This window comes from Bombina bombina, chromosome 1, assembly GCF_027579735.1.
Source record: "Bombina bombina isolate aBomBom1 chromosome 1, aBomBom1.pri, whole genome shotgun sequence".
In the NCBI taxonomy this organism is placed as follows: Eukaryota; Metazoa; Chordata; class Amphibia; order Anura; family Bombinatoridae; genus Bombina; species Bombina bombina.
Window position 1 is genome coordinate 723603171 of NC_069499.1, and position 13399 is coordinate 723616569.

General features: G+C 42.7%; 1 protein-coding gene across 1 annotated transcript in view; it reads left to right on the forward strand.

The window, feature by feature from the left end:
- Nucleotides 1-13399, forward strand: part of LOC128645912 (transmembrane 9 superfamily member 2) — a 662966-nt gene that overhangs the window by 394089 nt on the left and 255478 nt on the right. The window contains exons 14-15 of the mRNA XM_053699233.1: nt 914-933; nt 4725-4782. Of these exons, the coding sequence (XP_053555208.1) occupies nt 914-933; nt 4725-4782 (78 nt within the window). The remainder of the gene's footprint in view (nt 1-913; nt 934-4724; nt 4783-13399) is intronic.

Below are 13399 nucleotides of genomic sequence, written 5' to 3' on the forward strand. Positions count from 1 at the left end.
AAGTTCGGGTTTTGCCATTTTAGCATGCAGGGCCTTATGGCTGAAATCTTGGTCTGCATATGTGTCATCCAAGTCTAAGCTGTTGGCTATTCCTTACAAGGGAAAGACCCTTTTCGGGCTTGACTTGAAGGAAATTATTTCTGACATCACGGGAGGCAAGGGTCATCTCCTCCCGCAAGATAAAAGGTCAGAGAGGGCTACAGAGTAATTTTCATTCCTTTCGAAATTTCAAGGGACTCTCCTCTTCCACTAAACAGGAAGGGAACTATTCTCAAGCCAAGTCCACTTGGAGACCCAACCAGTCTTGGAATAAGGGTAAACAATCCAAGAAGCCTGCTACTACTACCAAGTCAGCATGAAGGGTCGGCTCCCGATCCGGACGCATATCTAGTAGGGTGCAGACTTTCTCTCTTTTTCCAGGCCTGGATAAGAGATGTTCAAAATCCCTGGACACTGGAGATTGTGTCTCAGGGGTATCAGTTGGAGTTCAGAAATTCCTCCCGCAGAGGAAGGTTTCTTCTTTCTCGATTATCTGCAGACCAGATAAAGTGAGAGGCGTTCTTACGTTGTGTAAGAGATCTCTCCTCCATGGGAGTAATATGTCCCGTTCTGGTACTGGAACAAGGACAGAGGTTTTATTCAAATCTGTTTGTAGTACCCAAAAAGGAGGGAACGTTTTGACCTATTTTAGACCTCAAAGGTCTGAACAAGTTTTTCAGAGTTCCATCTTTCAAGATGGAAACCATTCGTACCATTCTTCCATTGATCCAGGAGGATCAATTTATGACTACCGTGGATCTAAAGGATGCATATCTTCATGTTTCTATCCACAGAGATCATCACAAGTTCCTGAGGTTTGCCTTTCTGGACAAGCATTTTCAGTTCATGGCTCTGCCCTTCGGTCTTGCCACAGTGCCCAGAATTTTCACAAAGGTTCTGGGGTCTCTGCTGGCGATTCTAAGGCCACGGGGCATTGCAGTGGCACCCTATCTGGACGATATTCTGATCCAGGCATCATCTTATCAGCTAGCAAAGTCGCATACCGACATTGTTCTATCTTTCCTGAGGACTCACAGGTGGAAGGTGAATCTGGAAAAGAGTTCGCTAGTTCCACAGACAAGGGTTCCTTTCTTGGGGACTCTAATCAACTCTCCATGAAAATCTTTTTGACGGAGGTCAGAAAGTTAAAGATTCTAAATACATGTCGAGCCCTTCAGTCCAATCCTTGGCCGTCAGTGGCTCAGTGCATGGAGGCAATTGGATTGATGGTAGCAGCAATGGACATCATCCGTTTGCTCGTTTTCATCTCAGACCTCTGCAACTGAGCATGCTCAGACAGTAGAATGGAGATTATACAGATCTGTCTCCTCAAATAAACCTAAATCAGGAGACAAAGGACTCTATTCGTTGGTGGTTGTCACTGGATCATCTATCCCAGGGGACATACTTCCGCAGACCCTCATGGGTTATAGTGACAACGGACGCCAGCCTGATAGGATGGGGAGAAGTCTGGAACTCCCTGAAGGCTCAGGGGGTGTATGGACTCGAGCAGAGTCTCTTCTTCCCATCAATATCCTGGAGTTGAGAGCAATATTCAATGCGCTTCGGGCTTGGCCTCAGTTGGCTTCGGCCCAATTCATCAGATTCTAGTCGGACAACATAACGATGGTAGCTTACATCAATCATCAAGGAGGAACAAGAAGTTCCTTAGCAATGACAGAAGTTTCCAAGATAATACAGTGGGCGGAGTCTCACTCTTGCCATCTGTCTGCGATCCACATCCCAGGGGTGGAAAACGGGGAAGCAGATTTTTTGAGCAGACAGACATTTCATCCGGGAGAGTGGGAACTCCATTCGGAGGTATTCTCCGACCTGATTCTCAGATGAGGCAGGCCGGAAATTGGATCTCATGGCATCTCGTCAGAATGCCAAGCTTCCGAGATACTGGTCCAGTTCGAGAGATCCCCAGGCCGAGCTGATAGATGCCCTTGCAGTGCCTTGGTCTTTCAGCCTAGCTTATTTATTTCCCCCATTTGCTCTTCTTCTCCGGGTGATTGCTCAAGTCAAACAGGAGAGGGCGTCAGTGATCCTCATCGCTCCTGCGTGGCCTCGCAGGACTTGGTATGCCGGTCTGATGGACATGTCATCTCAGCCACCATGGAAGCTTCCATTGAGGAAAGATCTTCTCATTCAGGGACCCTTCCATCATCCAAATCTAGTTTCTCTGCATCTAACTGCCTGGAGATTGAACGATTAATTTTATCTAAGCGAGGGTTTTCTGATTCAGTCATAGATACCTTGATTCAGGCTTGTAAACCTGCTACGAGGAAAATTTACTATAACATATGGCGTAAATATCTTTATTGGTGTGAATCCAATTTTGTCTTTTCACCAAGAAGGATTGGAGAAAGGTTTGTCAGCGAGTTCCTTAAAGGGACAGATTTCTGCTTTGTCTATTTTGTTACACAAGCGTCTGGCAGATGTTCCGGATGTCCAATCTTTTTGTCAAGCTCTGACTAGAATCAGGCCTGTATTTAGACCAATTGCTCCTCCTTGGAGTTTGAATTTAGTTGTTAAGGTTCTTCAGGGGGTTCCGTTTGAACCTATGCATTCCATAGATATTAAGTTATTATCTTGGAAAGTTTTATTTTTGGTTGCAATTTCTTTTGCTCGAAGAGTATCTGAGCTTTCGGCATTACAATGTGATTCTCCTTATCTTTTTTTTCATTCAGATAAGGTGGTGTTATGAACCAAACCTGGTTTTCTTCCTAAGGTAGTTTCAAATAAGAATATTAATCAGGAAATTGTTGTTCCTTCCTTGTGTCCTAATCCGTCTTCTAAGAAGGAGAGATTGTTACATAATTTGGATGTGGTCCATGCTTTAAAGTTTTATTTGCAGGCGACTAAGGATTTTCGCCTATCATCTTCCTTGTTTGTTGTTTTTTCTGGAAAACGTAGAGGTCAGAAAGCTACGGCTACCTCTCTTTCCTTTTGTCTGAAGAGTATCAACCGCTTTGCATATGAGACTGCTGGTCAGCAGCCTCCTGAACGAATTACGGCTCATTCCACTAGGGCTGTGGTTTCCTCATGGGCATTCAAAAATAATGCTTCCGTTGAACAGATTTGCAAGGCTGCAACTTGGTCGTCTCTTCACACTTTTTCAAAATTTTACAAATTCGATACCTTTACCTCGACTGAGGCTGTTTTTGGGAGGAAAGTTCTTCAAGCAGTGGTTCCTTCCGTTTATGTTCCCTGTCTTGTCCCTCCCGTTTCATCCGTGTACTATAGCTTTGGTATTGTATCCCACAAGTAAGGATGAAATCTGTGGACTCATCGTATCTAGAAAAAGAAAAGGAAATTTATGCTTACCTGATAAATTTATTTATTTTTCGATACGATGAGTCCACGGCCCGCCCTGTTCTTATGAGACAGGTAATTAAATTTTTGTTTAAACTTCAGACACCTCTGCACCTTGGCTTTTCCTTTCTCTTCCTAACTTCGGTCGAATGACTGGAGTGGGAGGGAAGGGAGGAGCTATATATACAGCTCTGCTGTGGTGCTCTTTGCCTCCTCCTGCTGACCAGGAGGCGATATCCCACAAGTAAGGATGAAATCCGTGGACTCATCGTATCGAAAAAGAAATACATTTATCAGGTAAGCATAAATTTCCTTTTTTGCCTTCCTCCATTTCCTGATATTTCATTAGATCATATTGAGAACTTGTCCATACTTCCCTCCAAAGGAGGTATTAGTATATGCATTTTGGAATAATTATCCCTATTGCTCAAATCTTCCTTCTCGGTACAACATGAAAATTAAATATTTAGAAGGCACAAGGGGATTAGGAATTTTAACTACTTCATTCTATATTTGCTTGTTTTAATAATAAACTCAAATCTATACCTTTTACCTTCAAGGCCATGATGCAAGACTAAGCACAAGTCCATGCTGAATTGTGCAGACGTGTGTAGTTCATTGCATACTTTTTATACATAAAGCACTGCATTTTGGATGTTACATAGCTAAAACAAGTTTATGGGAGCATGATTCTGCAGTATTTTTGATTTGATGACAAAATGTGTTTCTGTATGTGTAGTTTTTTTATTTTTTTATTCAGATATGTTTTGGTACTTCTGTAAGATTTTTGTTTTGTTTGCAGAAATAGATTTTGAATCTATTTCATGATTCAGATAGAGCATGTTATTCAAAACAACGTACCAGTTTACTTCATTTCTTCTTTCCTTTCAGTATCCCTTGTTCAAAAGCAGGAAGGTAAGCTTAGGAGTGTGCTTGCATCTGCAGCACTATATGCAACAATGTTATACTTTATTGTTCTAGATGACGGCACTATTTCCTGCCATGTAGTACTCCAGACACCTACCTAGGTATGTCTTTAACAAAGAATACCAAGGGAACAAAGCAAATTTGATAAGAGAAGTAAAGTGGAAAATGTGTTTTTTTAAATTGTATGCTCTGTCTGAATCTCAAAAGGAAAACAAAGTGAACAAAAAAGTATGTATATACCTTAGTGCTGTAAATTAATACTCTGGTTATTTATAGGAGCAGTTATAATAGATTTCCTTTATCTATTTTAGAATTTAATATATATTTTTGAACTGCTACAAATATATGATAGGGAAGTCAAAATGCATTTGCCTTTTAGCCTGTATGCAAATTATTTTATTATGATATGAATTGCTAATGTATTGTTTCTTCTTTTGTAGCATTTGGTGGTGAGAAATGGAAAACCAATGTATTAATGACAGCACTTTTATGCCCTGGGTAAGTGGCATTTGAATACTTACCACCCATTGCACACATAAATTATGAGGGTTATTTTTGGTGTGTGTGGGTGTATGATAATAAGATATTCTTTTGCTTCTTGCAGTATTTATTATTAACATTTCCAGCTCAATACATTTCAAGCTCAATATTTAAATGTATGTTTAGTGGTAGATGTTAAAGTATTTGGGAGGGGGGACAGAATCCCCCAAAATCACTGTTTTAATTTGGTATAGATACTGAGATAAATATCATTTAGTTTGATTTTTAGGCCTACAATAATAGAATTCAGCTTTAGATAGCACAACCAGGGAATTCAAGAGTAGAACAGACTCTAGTGTATTCTGTGTAAGGAACATGATACTAATTTAGTTATTTTTTCTAATAAACTTGTCATCAAATGGTATAAGCATGTCTATGTTGAATTTTGTCAAGAAATGTGCAGAAAAAAGTGGTTGCTTTGGAGATATCTTGGAGATACCAGCCTTTGCTATACATAGTAGAGAATTTGTCTAAGCCTCTACTGCACCTTTCCTAATTTGATAGTACTGCAATCATTAAGCCCACTTTCAAAGATTGAGTTGTACTAGGCGTTATATAATTATGACAAGATATCTTGAAAAAACTTGCCATATTGGCAAGGTTTAGAGCTGGGCTTGACAAACCGAGGTGCCAGTTACTTCTTAAAATTTGGACCTGGCTTGTAGCCTCCAAGACGCTCATGGGTGCCCCCCACTTAGCCCCAAAAGCCACCACTTTAGCCTGGATCATTTCAAGGTTGTGCAACTGGGAACTACAATCCTCAGTATACTGTGGTCAGACAGTTCTGTAGTAACTGTGTGCAAGTCAGTGGCATAATCTTATAACTCAAATTCTTAAATAATACAGACATTTTGTGTAAGCACCACTGTGCAGCAATAAAGTTGAATTATTTTATTAGAAGAACATACTCCAAATAAAATGTGTGCTTGTTTATACTGGTGTGCATACCATATTTTAATAGTATAGCCATCAATTAGTTAAATTATCAGCCTATCCATGGTGCCTCTTCAACGCACACAATCTCAAAGCAAAATTCAACAAGGAGAATGGCAGAGCAGCAGATTATCATGAAAATATTTAAGGGGAAAGGTGAAGAACATGGAAACCAAACCCTTCTCTGCCAATACGGTAGGATTGCTATTAGTGAATATTCTTGCCCTGGAACCTCCATGGCATCTACCAATATTTCCAGGAAGTTTTCATCAGTTGGTCATATATCAGAAACATCTTCTTAAATGGTAAGAGTCCACAGCTGCATTCATTACTTTTGGGAATTAAGAACCTGGACAAAAGGAGGAGGCAAAGACACCCCAGTAAAAGGCTTAAATACTCCTCCCACTCCCCTCATCCCCCAGTCATTCTTTGCCTTTCGTCCCAGGAGGTTGGTAGAGACGTGCCAGAATTTTTTGTCTCTTATGGATGGTAGTACTCTTCGGCATGGGACAGGAGTTTTAAGTAGTCCTGTCAGTCTCCCAGTGAGGGCTTGGATGAAGTTCGGAGATGCAGGGAGAGTCTCTCTGCGAAACCATCCTGACTCATATTAACAGCTCCTCAAGCAATTGGTGTTGTCTAACTTCGCTCCGTTGCCCGCTTTCTTCTCTCAAGTCCATGGCTGAGGCGATGCCACTATTCGTCACACTTTAAAGGCTGTGTTCCTGTTCAACGGCGTAGATTCCGATAAGATCGTTTAATTTTACTTTATCGTCAATGTACTGTAATGTGAATGTTTTCCCGAGAGGCTAACACCTTCGGGTCTAACTATAAGACATAAGGGTCTCAGTGAGTCTGTTAGTATCTTGAAATCAAGGGTTAATATCTCCTGACGGGGGTTATTAAACAGGGGGGGTTTTAATCATGTTTATGTGATTCAACCTGTTTATGTCTGATGTTTATGGGCTCGTGGTTGGAACTTGAGGCCTGTTGGTTGGGCGCGCTTTTTTGGACTGTACAGTTCACCTTGTGTTCAGGCGTGGTTACGCTCAGTTTCCCATTTCCGCATTTCTGACCGTGTGGCGAAGGAGATATTCTAGTCTGCAGGGTCTGGTCATAGGAGGTGGTGAGTGCCCCAGCCATTGTGGGTGTCAGGTGCCATTTTTGTTTTAATACTTTAGGAAATTGATATTTCCTCTATCCATTTATGGAGGATTCTGATGCTGAGATGGTGATCATTTCAGATTCAGTTACGGAGGATTCTGATACCGAGGCTTTTTTAATTTCAGATTCAATTTCTGTAACCGGTGATGAACCCGGATTGGCCTCATTGACACATGTCGACCAGTTTTGTTCCATATGCCATATGAGAGCGCCTGGTTCCTCGGGCTCGGGGAATCGGGGGACTGCTGAGCCATCTGACTCTGGGGACCCCATCCTCCAAGAGGCGAGTTCCCCCCAAATTCATACTTCTACACATGCGGGTAACCCAGTCTTTGGTTCCTCCATGCAGGGTGGCGTGTTCCCCCTGGAGGTTGCAGCACGTTTCCGCTTCCAGATAATGTTAGCGATGGTCCGTCTTCTGAGTCCAGACCTTAATTTGAGATTGTGCTTGTGCCCTATTGTCCTAGGTCTTCCGCCTTGGGCTGGGCCTCTACAGTTCCCCCTTGGTGTATCTGTTCCGGAATGTTGTGCCTTTCGTTACATGATTGCACGCATTAGCATGTTGCTTAGACATCTTTTTCAGTTATTGAATGACCCTATCGTTAAGATATGGGGACTTTCAGTCTGATAATTCGAATGGTGCACCTCATTAAGACATGTTATCTCCCGTTTGTCATTTGGTTGAGATCTTTCCCAGTTTTTTTTGTAAGATTTGGCTCCGTTTGGCTAGTCCTGCGGACAGGCCTGTGTCTTTTGGGCGTTAACCTTCGGGTTGCCTTATATTTTATTTTGTATCTGATGGAATGTCTTTTATTTGCGTTTGCTTCCTTCGGGAGCCATCTGGGATTTATACTCTTTGTTACTTCTTCGGAAGTTGTTTGGACATGCTTGTCCTATGTTTAATAATGTCTGTTTCTCCTACATTGGTGTATCTGGTCCACGGCTTCATCCTTGTGGGATATTCTCATTCCCTACAGGAAGTGGCAAAGAGAGCACACATCAAAGCTGTCCATATAGCTCCCCCTCTGGCTCCGCCCCCCAGTCATTCTCTTTGCCGCTCTGTACAAGTAGCATCTCCACGGGGGTGGTAAAGAGTATGTGGTGTTAGTTGTAGTTTTTATTTCTTCTATCAAGAGTTTATTTTAAAATAGTGCCGGTTTGTACTATTTACTCTACAACAGAAAGTGATGAAGATTTCTGTTAAAAGAGGAGTATGATTTTAGCACCAGTAACTAAAATCCATTGCTGTTCCCACGCAGGACTGTTGAAACCAGAGAACTTCAGTTGGGGGGAACAGTTTGCAGGCTTATCTGCTTCAGGTATGATCAGTCATTTTTCTAACAAGACCAAGTAATGCTAGAAGACTGTCAGTTATCCCTTCTGGGATAGGTAAGCCATTTTCTTAGACTCAGTAACAGAATTAAGGCTTATAACTAGGGCTCTATGCTGGTTGACACTATTGTGGGCTAAGTCGATTACTTTTTATCATGTTTATGTGACATTTTAAGTGTTTTTCAGTCTTGAAACACTTTTGGGGAATTTTATTTGCGCCTGGCAGTTGTTTAGACACCTAGTCTTGTCAGAAAGGCTCCTTCACTCTGGAATGCAGAGGAAGGAGGCCTCATTTTCGCGCCTCAGTTGCGCAGTTGCTTTTCACTAGGCAGTTCATGCAGCTTCACGTGGAGTATCCAGAGGCTTGGAAAAGGACTTCAAAGAGGCTTATTACTTATTTGTATAACCCCTAAGGAAGGTAAACGCCGCAGCAGAGACTGTGGCATGGGACTGTAGTGTCTTTAACCAGTTAATTACTGTTATTAGCTCTGGTTTGGGCATTTAAGGGTTAAATTGTCTGAAAATTGGTGTGCAATACTTTTAAAGCATTAAGACACTGTGATGAAAATTTCATAAAGATTGGATATTTCTTTGATGTTTTTCTGACGTTTCAGTCATAAAGTGTATACTTTTATTATTTAAAGAGACAGTAACGGTTTTGTATAAAATAATTTTTATTGCATTAAAACTCTGCCTAAGTCCGGCTAACATGTCTGTGCCTTCAGATAGCCTATGTTCTGTGTGCATGGAAGCCAAGGTGATTCCCCCATTAAATGTATGTGTAAAGTGCGCAATAGCGTCCAATCAGATAAAGGACAGTGCTGTCACTTTTAAAAATTTTGCCCAAGATGATTCTTTAAATGAAGATAGTGGGGATAGTTCATCATCCTCTCCTTCTGTGTCAACGCCAGCTTTGCCCGCGCAAGCGATACCTAGTACATCTGACGCACCTATGGCTGTTACTATGCAGCAATTAGCGGCAGTAATGAATAATTCTTTAGAAGCCTTTTTATCCAAACTGCCAGTTTTTCCTAGAAAGCGTGATTGCTCAGTTTTAAATACAGAGGATGAGCAAGCAGACCCAGGGGATAATTCATCTGTGGTACCCTCACATCAATCTGAGTTGGCGGTGAGGAAGGGCCTGTCTGAGGGAGAAATTTCTGACACAGGAAAAGTTTCTCAGCAGGCAGAGACTGATACCATTGCATTTAAATTTAAACTAGAACACCTCCGCGCCCTACTTAAGGAGGTGCTAGCTACACTCGATGATTGTGATCCTTTGGTGATTCCAGAAAAATTGTGCAAAATGGACAAATTTTTAGAAGTCCAAGTGCACTCTGATGCGTTTCCGATACCCAAGAGGGTGGCGGATATAGTGACTAAGGAGTGGGAGAAGCCAGGTGTTCCATTTGTTCCCCCTCCTATATTTAAGAAAATGTTCCCCATTGTTGACCCCAGAAGGGACGCATGGCAGACGGTCCCTAAGGTAGAGGGGGCAGTTTCAACATTAGCTAAGCGCACAACTATACCAATAGAGGACAGTTGCGCTTTCAAAGATCCTATGGATAAAAAACTAGAAGGGTTACTTAAGAAAATTTTTGTTCAACAAGGTTTCCTTCTGCAACCAATTACGTGCATTATTCCTGTCACCATGGCGGCGTCTTTTTGGTTCGATGAACTAGAAAATTCGCTCCAGAAGGAGACTCCTTATGAGGAGGTCATGGACAGAATTCACGCACTGAAGTTGGCTCATTCCTTTATTGAAAGGATAGACCTTTCAAAGCAAAAATAAGTCTAATTTTCGTTCCTTTCACAATTTCAGGAACGGACCAGCTCCTAGCTCTACAGCCTCTAGACAAGAGGGAAAGGAACTTTTTATATGAGAAGTGGTGCTGCTGCATTCTTTGAAGATTCTAGACAAGAGGGTAACGCATCCCAGCCCAAACCAGCATGGAAACCATTGCAAGGCTGGAACAAGGGAAAACAGGCCAAAAAGCCTGCTGCTGCTACCAAATCAGCATGAAAGGATAGCCCCCGATCCGGGACCGGATCTGGTAGGGGGCAGAATCTCTCTCGTTGCTCAGGCTTGGGCAAGAGATGTCCCAGACCCCTGGGCTTTAGAGATTGTCTCTCAGGGGTATCTCCTAGAATTCAAGGACCTTCCTCCAAAGGGAAGGTTTCACATGTCTCGCTTGTCTTTAGACCAGACAAAGAGACAAGCATTCTTACATTGCATAGAAGACCTTTTAAAGATGGGAGTGATACACCCAGTTCCGAAAGCAGAACAAGGACTGGGTTTTTACTCAAACCTGTTTGTAGTTCCCAAAAAGGAGGGAACGTTCAGGCCAATTCTGGATTTAAAAATCCTAAACAAATTCCTCAGACTTCCATCATTCAAAATGGAAACTATTCGAACAATTTTACCAATGATCCAGAAAGGTCCATATATGACTACCGTGGACCTAAAGGATGCGTACCTACATATTCCTATCCACAAAGATCATCATCCGTTCCTAAGGTTCGCCTTCCTGGACAAGCATTATCAGTTCGTGGCTCTTCCCTTCGGATTGGCCACTGCCCCCAGAATTTTCACAAAGGTGCTAGGGTCCCTTCTAGCGGTGCTAAGGCCAAGGGGCATTGCAGTAGCACCTTACCTAGACGACATCTTAATACAAGCGTCGTCATTTCACAAAGCAAAGGCTCATACGGACATTGTTCTAGCCTTTCTAAGGTCTCACGGGTGGAAGGTGAACATAGAAAAGAGTTCTCTGTCCCCGTTCACAAGGGTTCCCTTCCTGGGAACAATAATAGACTCGGTAGAAATGAAGATCTTTCTGACGGAGGTCAGGAAGTTAAAACTTTTGAACACTTGTCGAGTTATTCAATCCATTCCTCAACCCTCCATAGCTCAGTGCATGGAGGTAATAGGACTAATGGTTGCAGCAATGGACGTGGTTCCCTTTGCTCGAATTCATTTAAGGCCACTGCAACTGTGCATGCTCAAACAGTGGAATGGGGATTATGCAGATTTGTCTCCCCAGATACAAATGGACCAGAAAACCAGAGACTCACTCCTCTGGTGGTTGTCTCAGGATCACCTGTCTCAGGGAATGAGTTTCCGCAGACCAGAGTGGATCATTGTCACGACCGATGCCAGCCTCTTAGGCTGGGGTGCGGTCTGGGAGTCCCTGAAAGCTCAGGGTCTTTGGTCTCGGGAAGAATCTCTTCTCCCGATAAACATTTTGGAATTGAGAGCGATATTCAATGCGCTCCAGGCATGGCCTCAACTAGCGGAGGCCAAATTCATCAGATTTCAGTTTGACAACATGACTGTAGCGTACATCAATCATCAGGGAGGAACAAAGAGTTCCCTGGCGATGAGGGAGGTATCCAGGATCATCAATTGGGCAGAGGATCACTCCTGCCACCTATCAGCAATTCACATCCCAGGTGTAGACAACTGGGAAGCGGATTATCTGAGTCGTCAGACTTTCCATCCGGGGGAATGAGAACTTCATCCAGAGGTTTTTGCCCAGTTAACTCAGCTATGGGGCATTCCAGATCTGGATCTGATGGCGTCTCGGCAGAACTCCAAGGTTCCACGCTACGGGTCCAGGTCCAGGGATCCCAAGGCGACATTGATAGATGCCTTGGTGGCGCCTTGGTCGTTCAATCTAGCTTATGTCTTTCCACCGTTTCCTCTCCTTCCCAGGCTAGTAGCCAGGATCAAACAGGAGAAGGCTTCGGTAATTCTAATAGCTCCTGCGTGGCCACGCAGGACTTGGTATGCAGACCTGGTGAATATGTCATCGGCTCCACCATGGAAGCTACCTTTGAGACAGGACCTTCTAGTACAAGGTCCATTCGAACATCCAAACCTAGTTTCTCTGCAACTGACTGCTTGGAGATTGAACGCTTGATTCTAGCCAAGCGTGGGTTTTCGGAATCAGTTATAGACACTCTGATCCAGGCTAGAAAGCCTGTCACCAGGAAAATTTACCATAAGATATGGCGGAAATATCTTTGCTGGTGCGAATCCAAGGGTTACTCATGGAGTAAGATTAGGATTCCAAGGATACTTTCCTTTCTTCAAGAGGGATTGGAGAAAGGTCTGTCAGCTAGTTCTCTAAAAGGACATATATCTGCTCTGTCTTGTTGCATAAACGTCTGGCGGCCGTTCCAGATGTTCAGGCGTTCGTACAGGCGTTAGTCAGAATCAAGCCTGTCTACAGACCTGTGACTCCTCCATGGAGTCTAAACTTAGTTCTTTCAGTTCTTCAAGGGGTTCCGTTTGAACCTTTACATTCCATAGATATTAAGTTACTATATTGGAAAGTTTTGTTTTTGGTTGCTATTTCTTCTGCTAGAAGAGTTTCTGAATTGTCAGCTTTGCAATGTAATTCACCCTATCTGGTGTTTCATACGGATAAGGTAGTTTTACGTACCAATCCTGGTTTTCTTCCAAAAGTGGTTTCCAATAGGAATATTAACCAGGAAATAGTTGTTCCTTCTCTGTGTCCAAATCCAGTTTCAAAAAAGGAACGTTTGTTACACAATCTAGATGTGGTTTGTGCTCTAAAATTCTATCTAGAGGCAACGAAGGATTTCAGACAGACATTATCCTTGTTTGTCGTCTATTCTGGTAAGAGGAGAGGTCAGAAAGCTACTGCGACCTCTCTCTCCTTCTGGCTTAAAAGCATCATCCGATTGGCTTATGAGACTGCCGGACGGCAGCCTCCTGAACGAATTACAGCTCATTCTACTAGAGCTGTGGCTTCCACATGGGCTTTCAAGAACGAGGCTTCTGTTGAACAGATCTGTAAGGCAGCGACGTGGTCTTCTCTGCATACATTTGCCAAATTTTACAAATTCGATACTTATGCTTCTTCGGAGGCTATTTTTGGGAGAAAGGTTTTACAAACAGTGGTGCCTTCCGTTTAGGTTACCTGACTTGTTCCCTCCCTTCATCCGTGTCCTAAAGCTTTGGTATTGGTTCCCACAAGTAAGGATGAACCCGTGGACCGGATACACCAATGTAGGAGAAAACAGAATTTATGTTTACCTGATAAATTTCTTTCTCCTACGGTGTATCCAGTCCACGGCCCGCCCTGGCATTTAGTCAGGTTTAAATTTTTATTTTTGTACACTA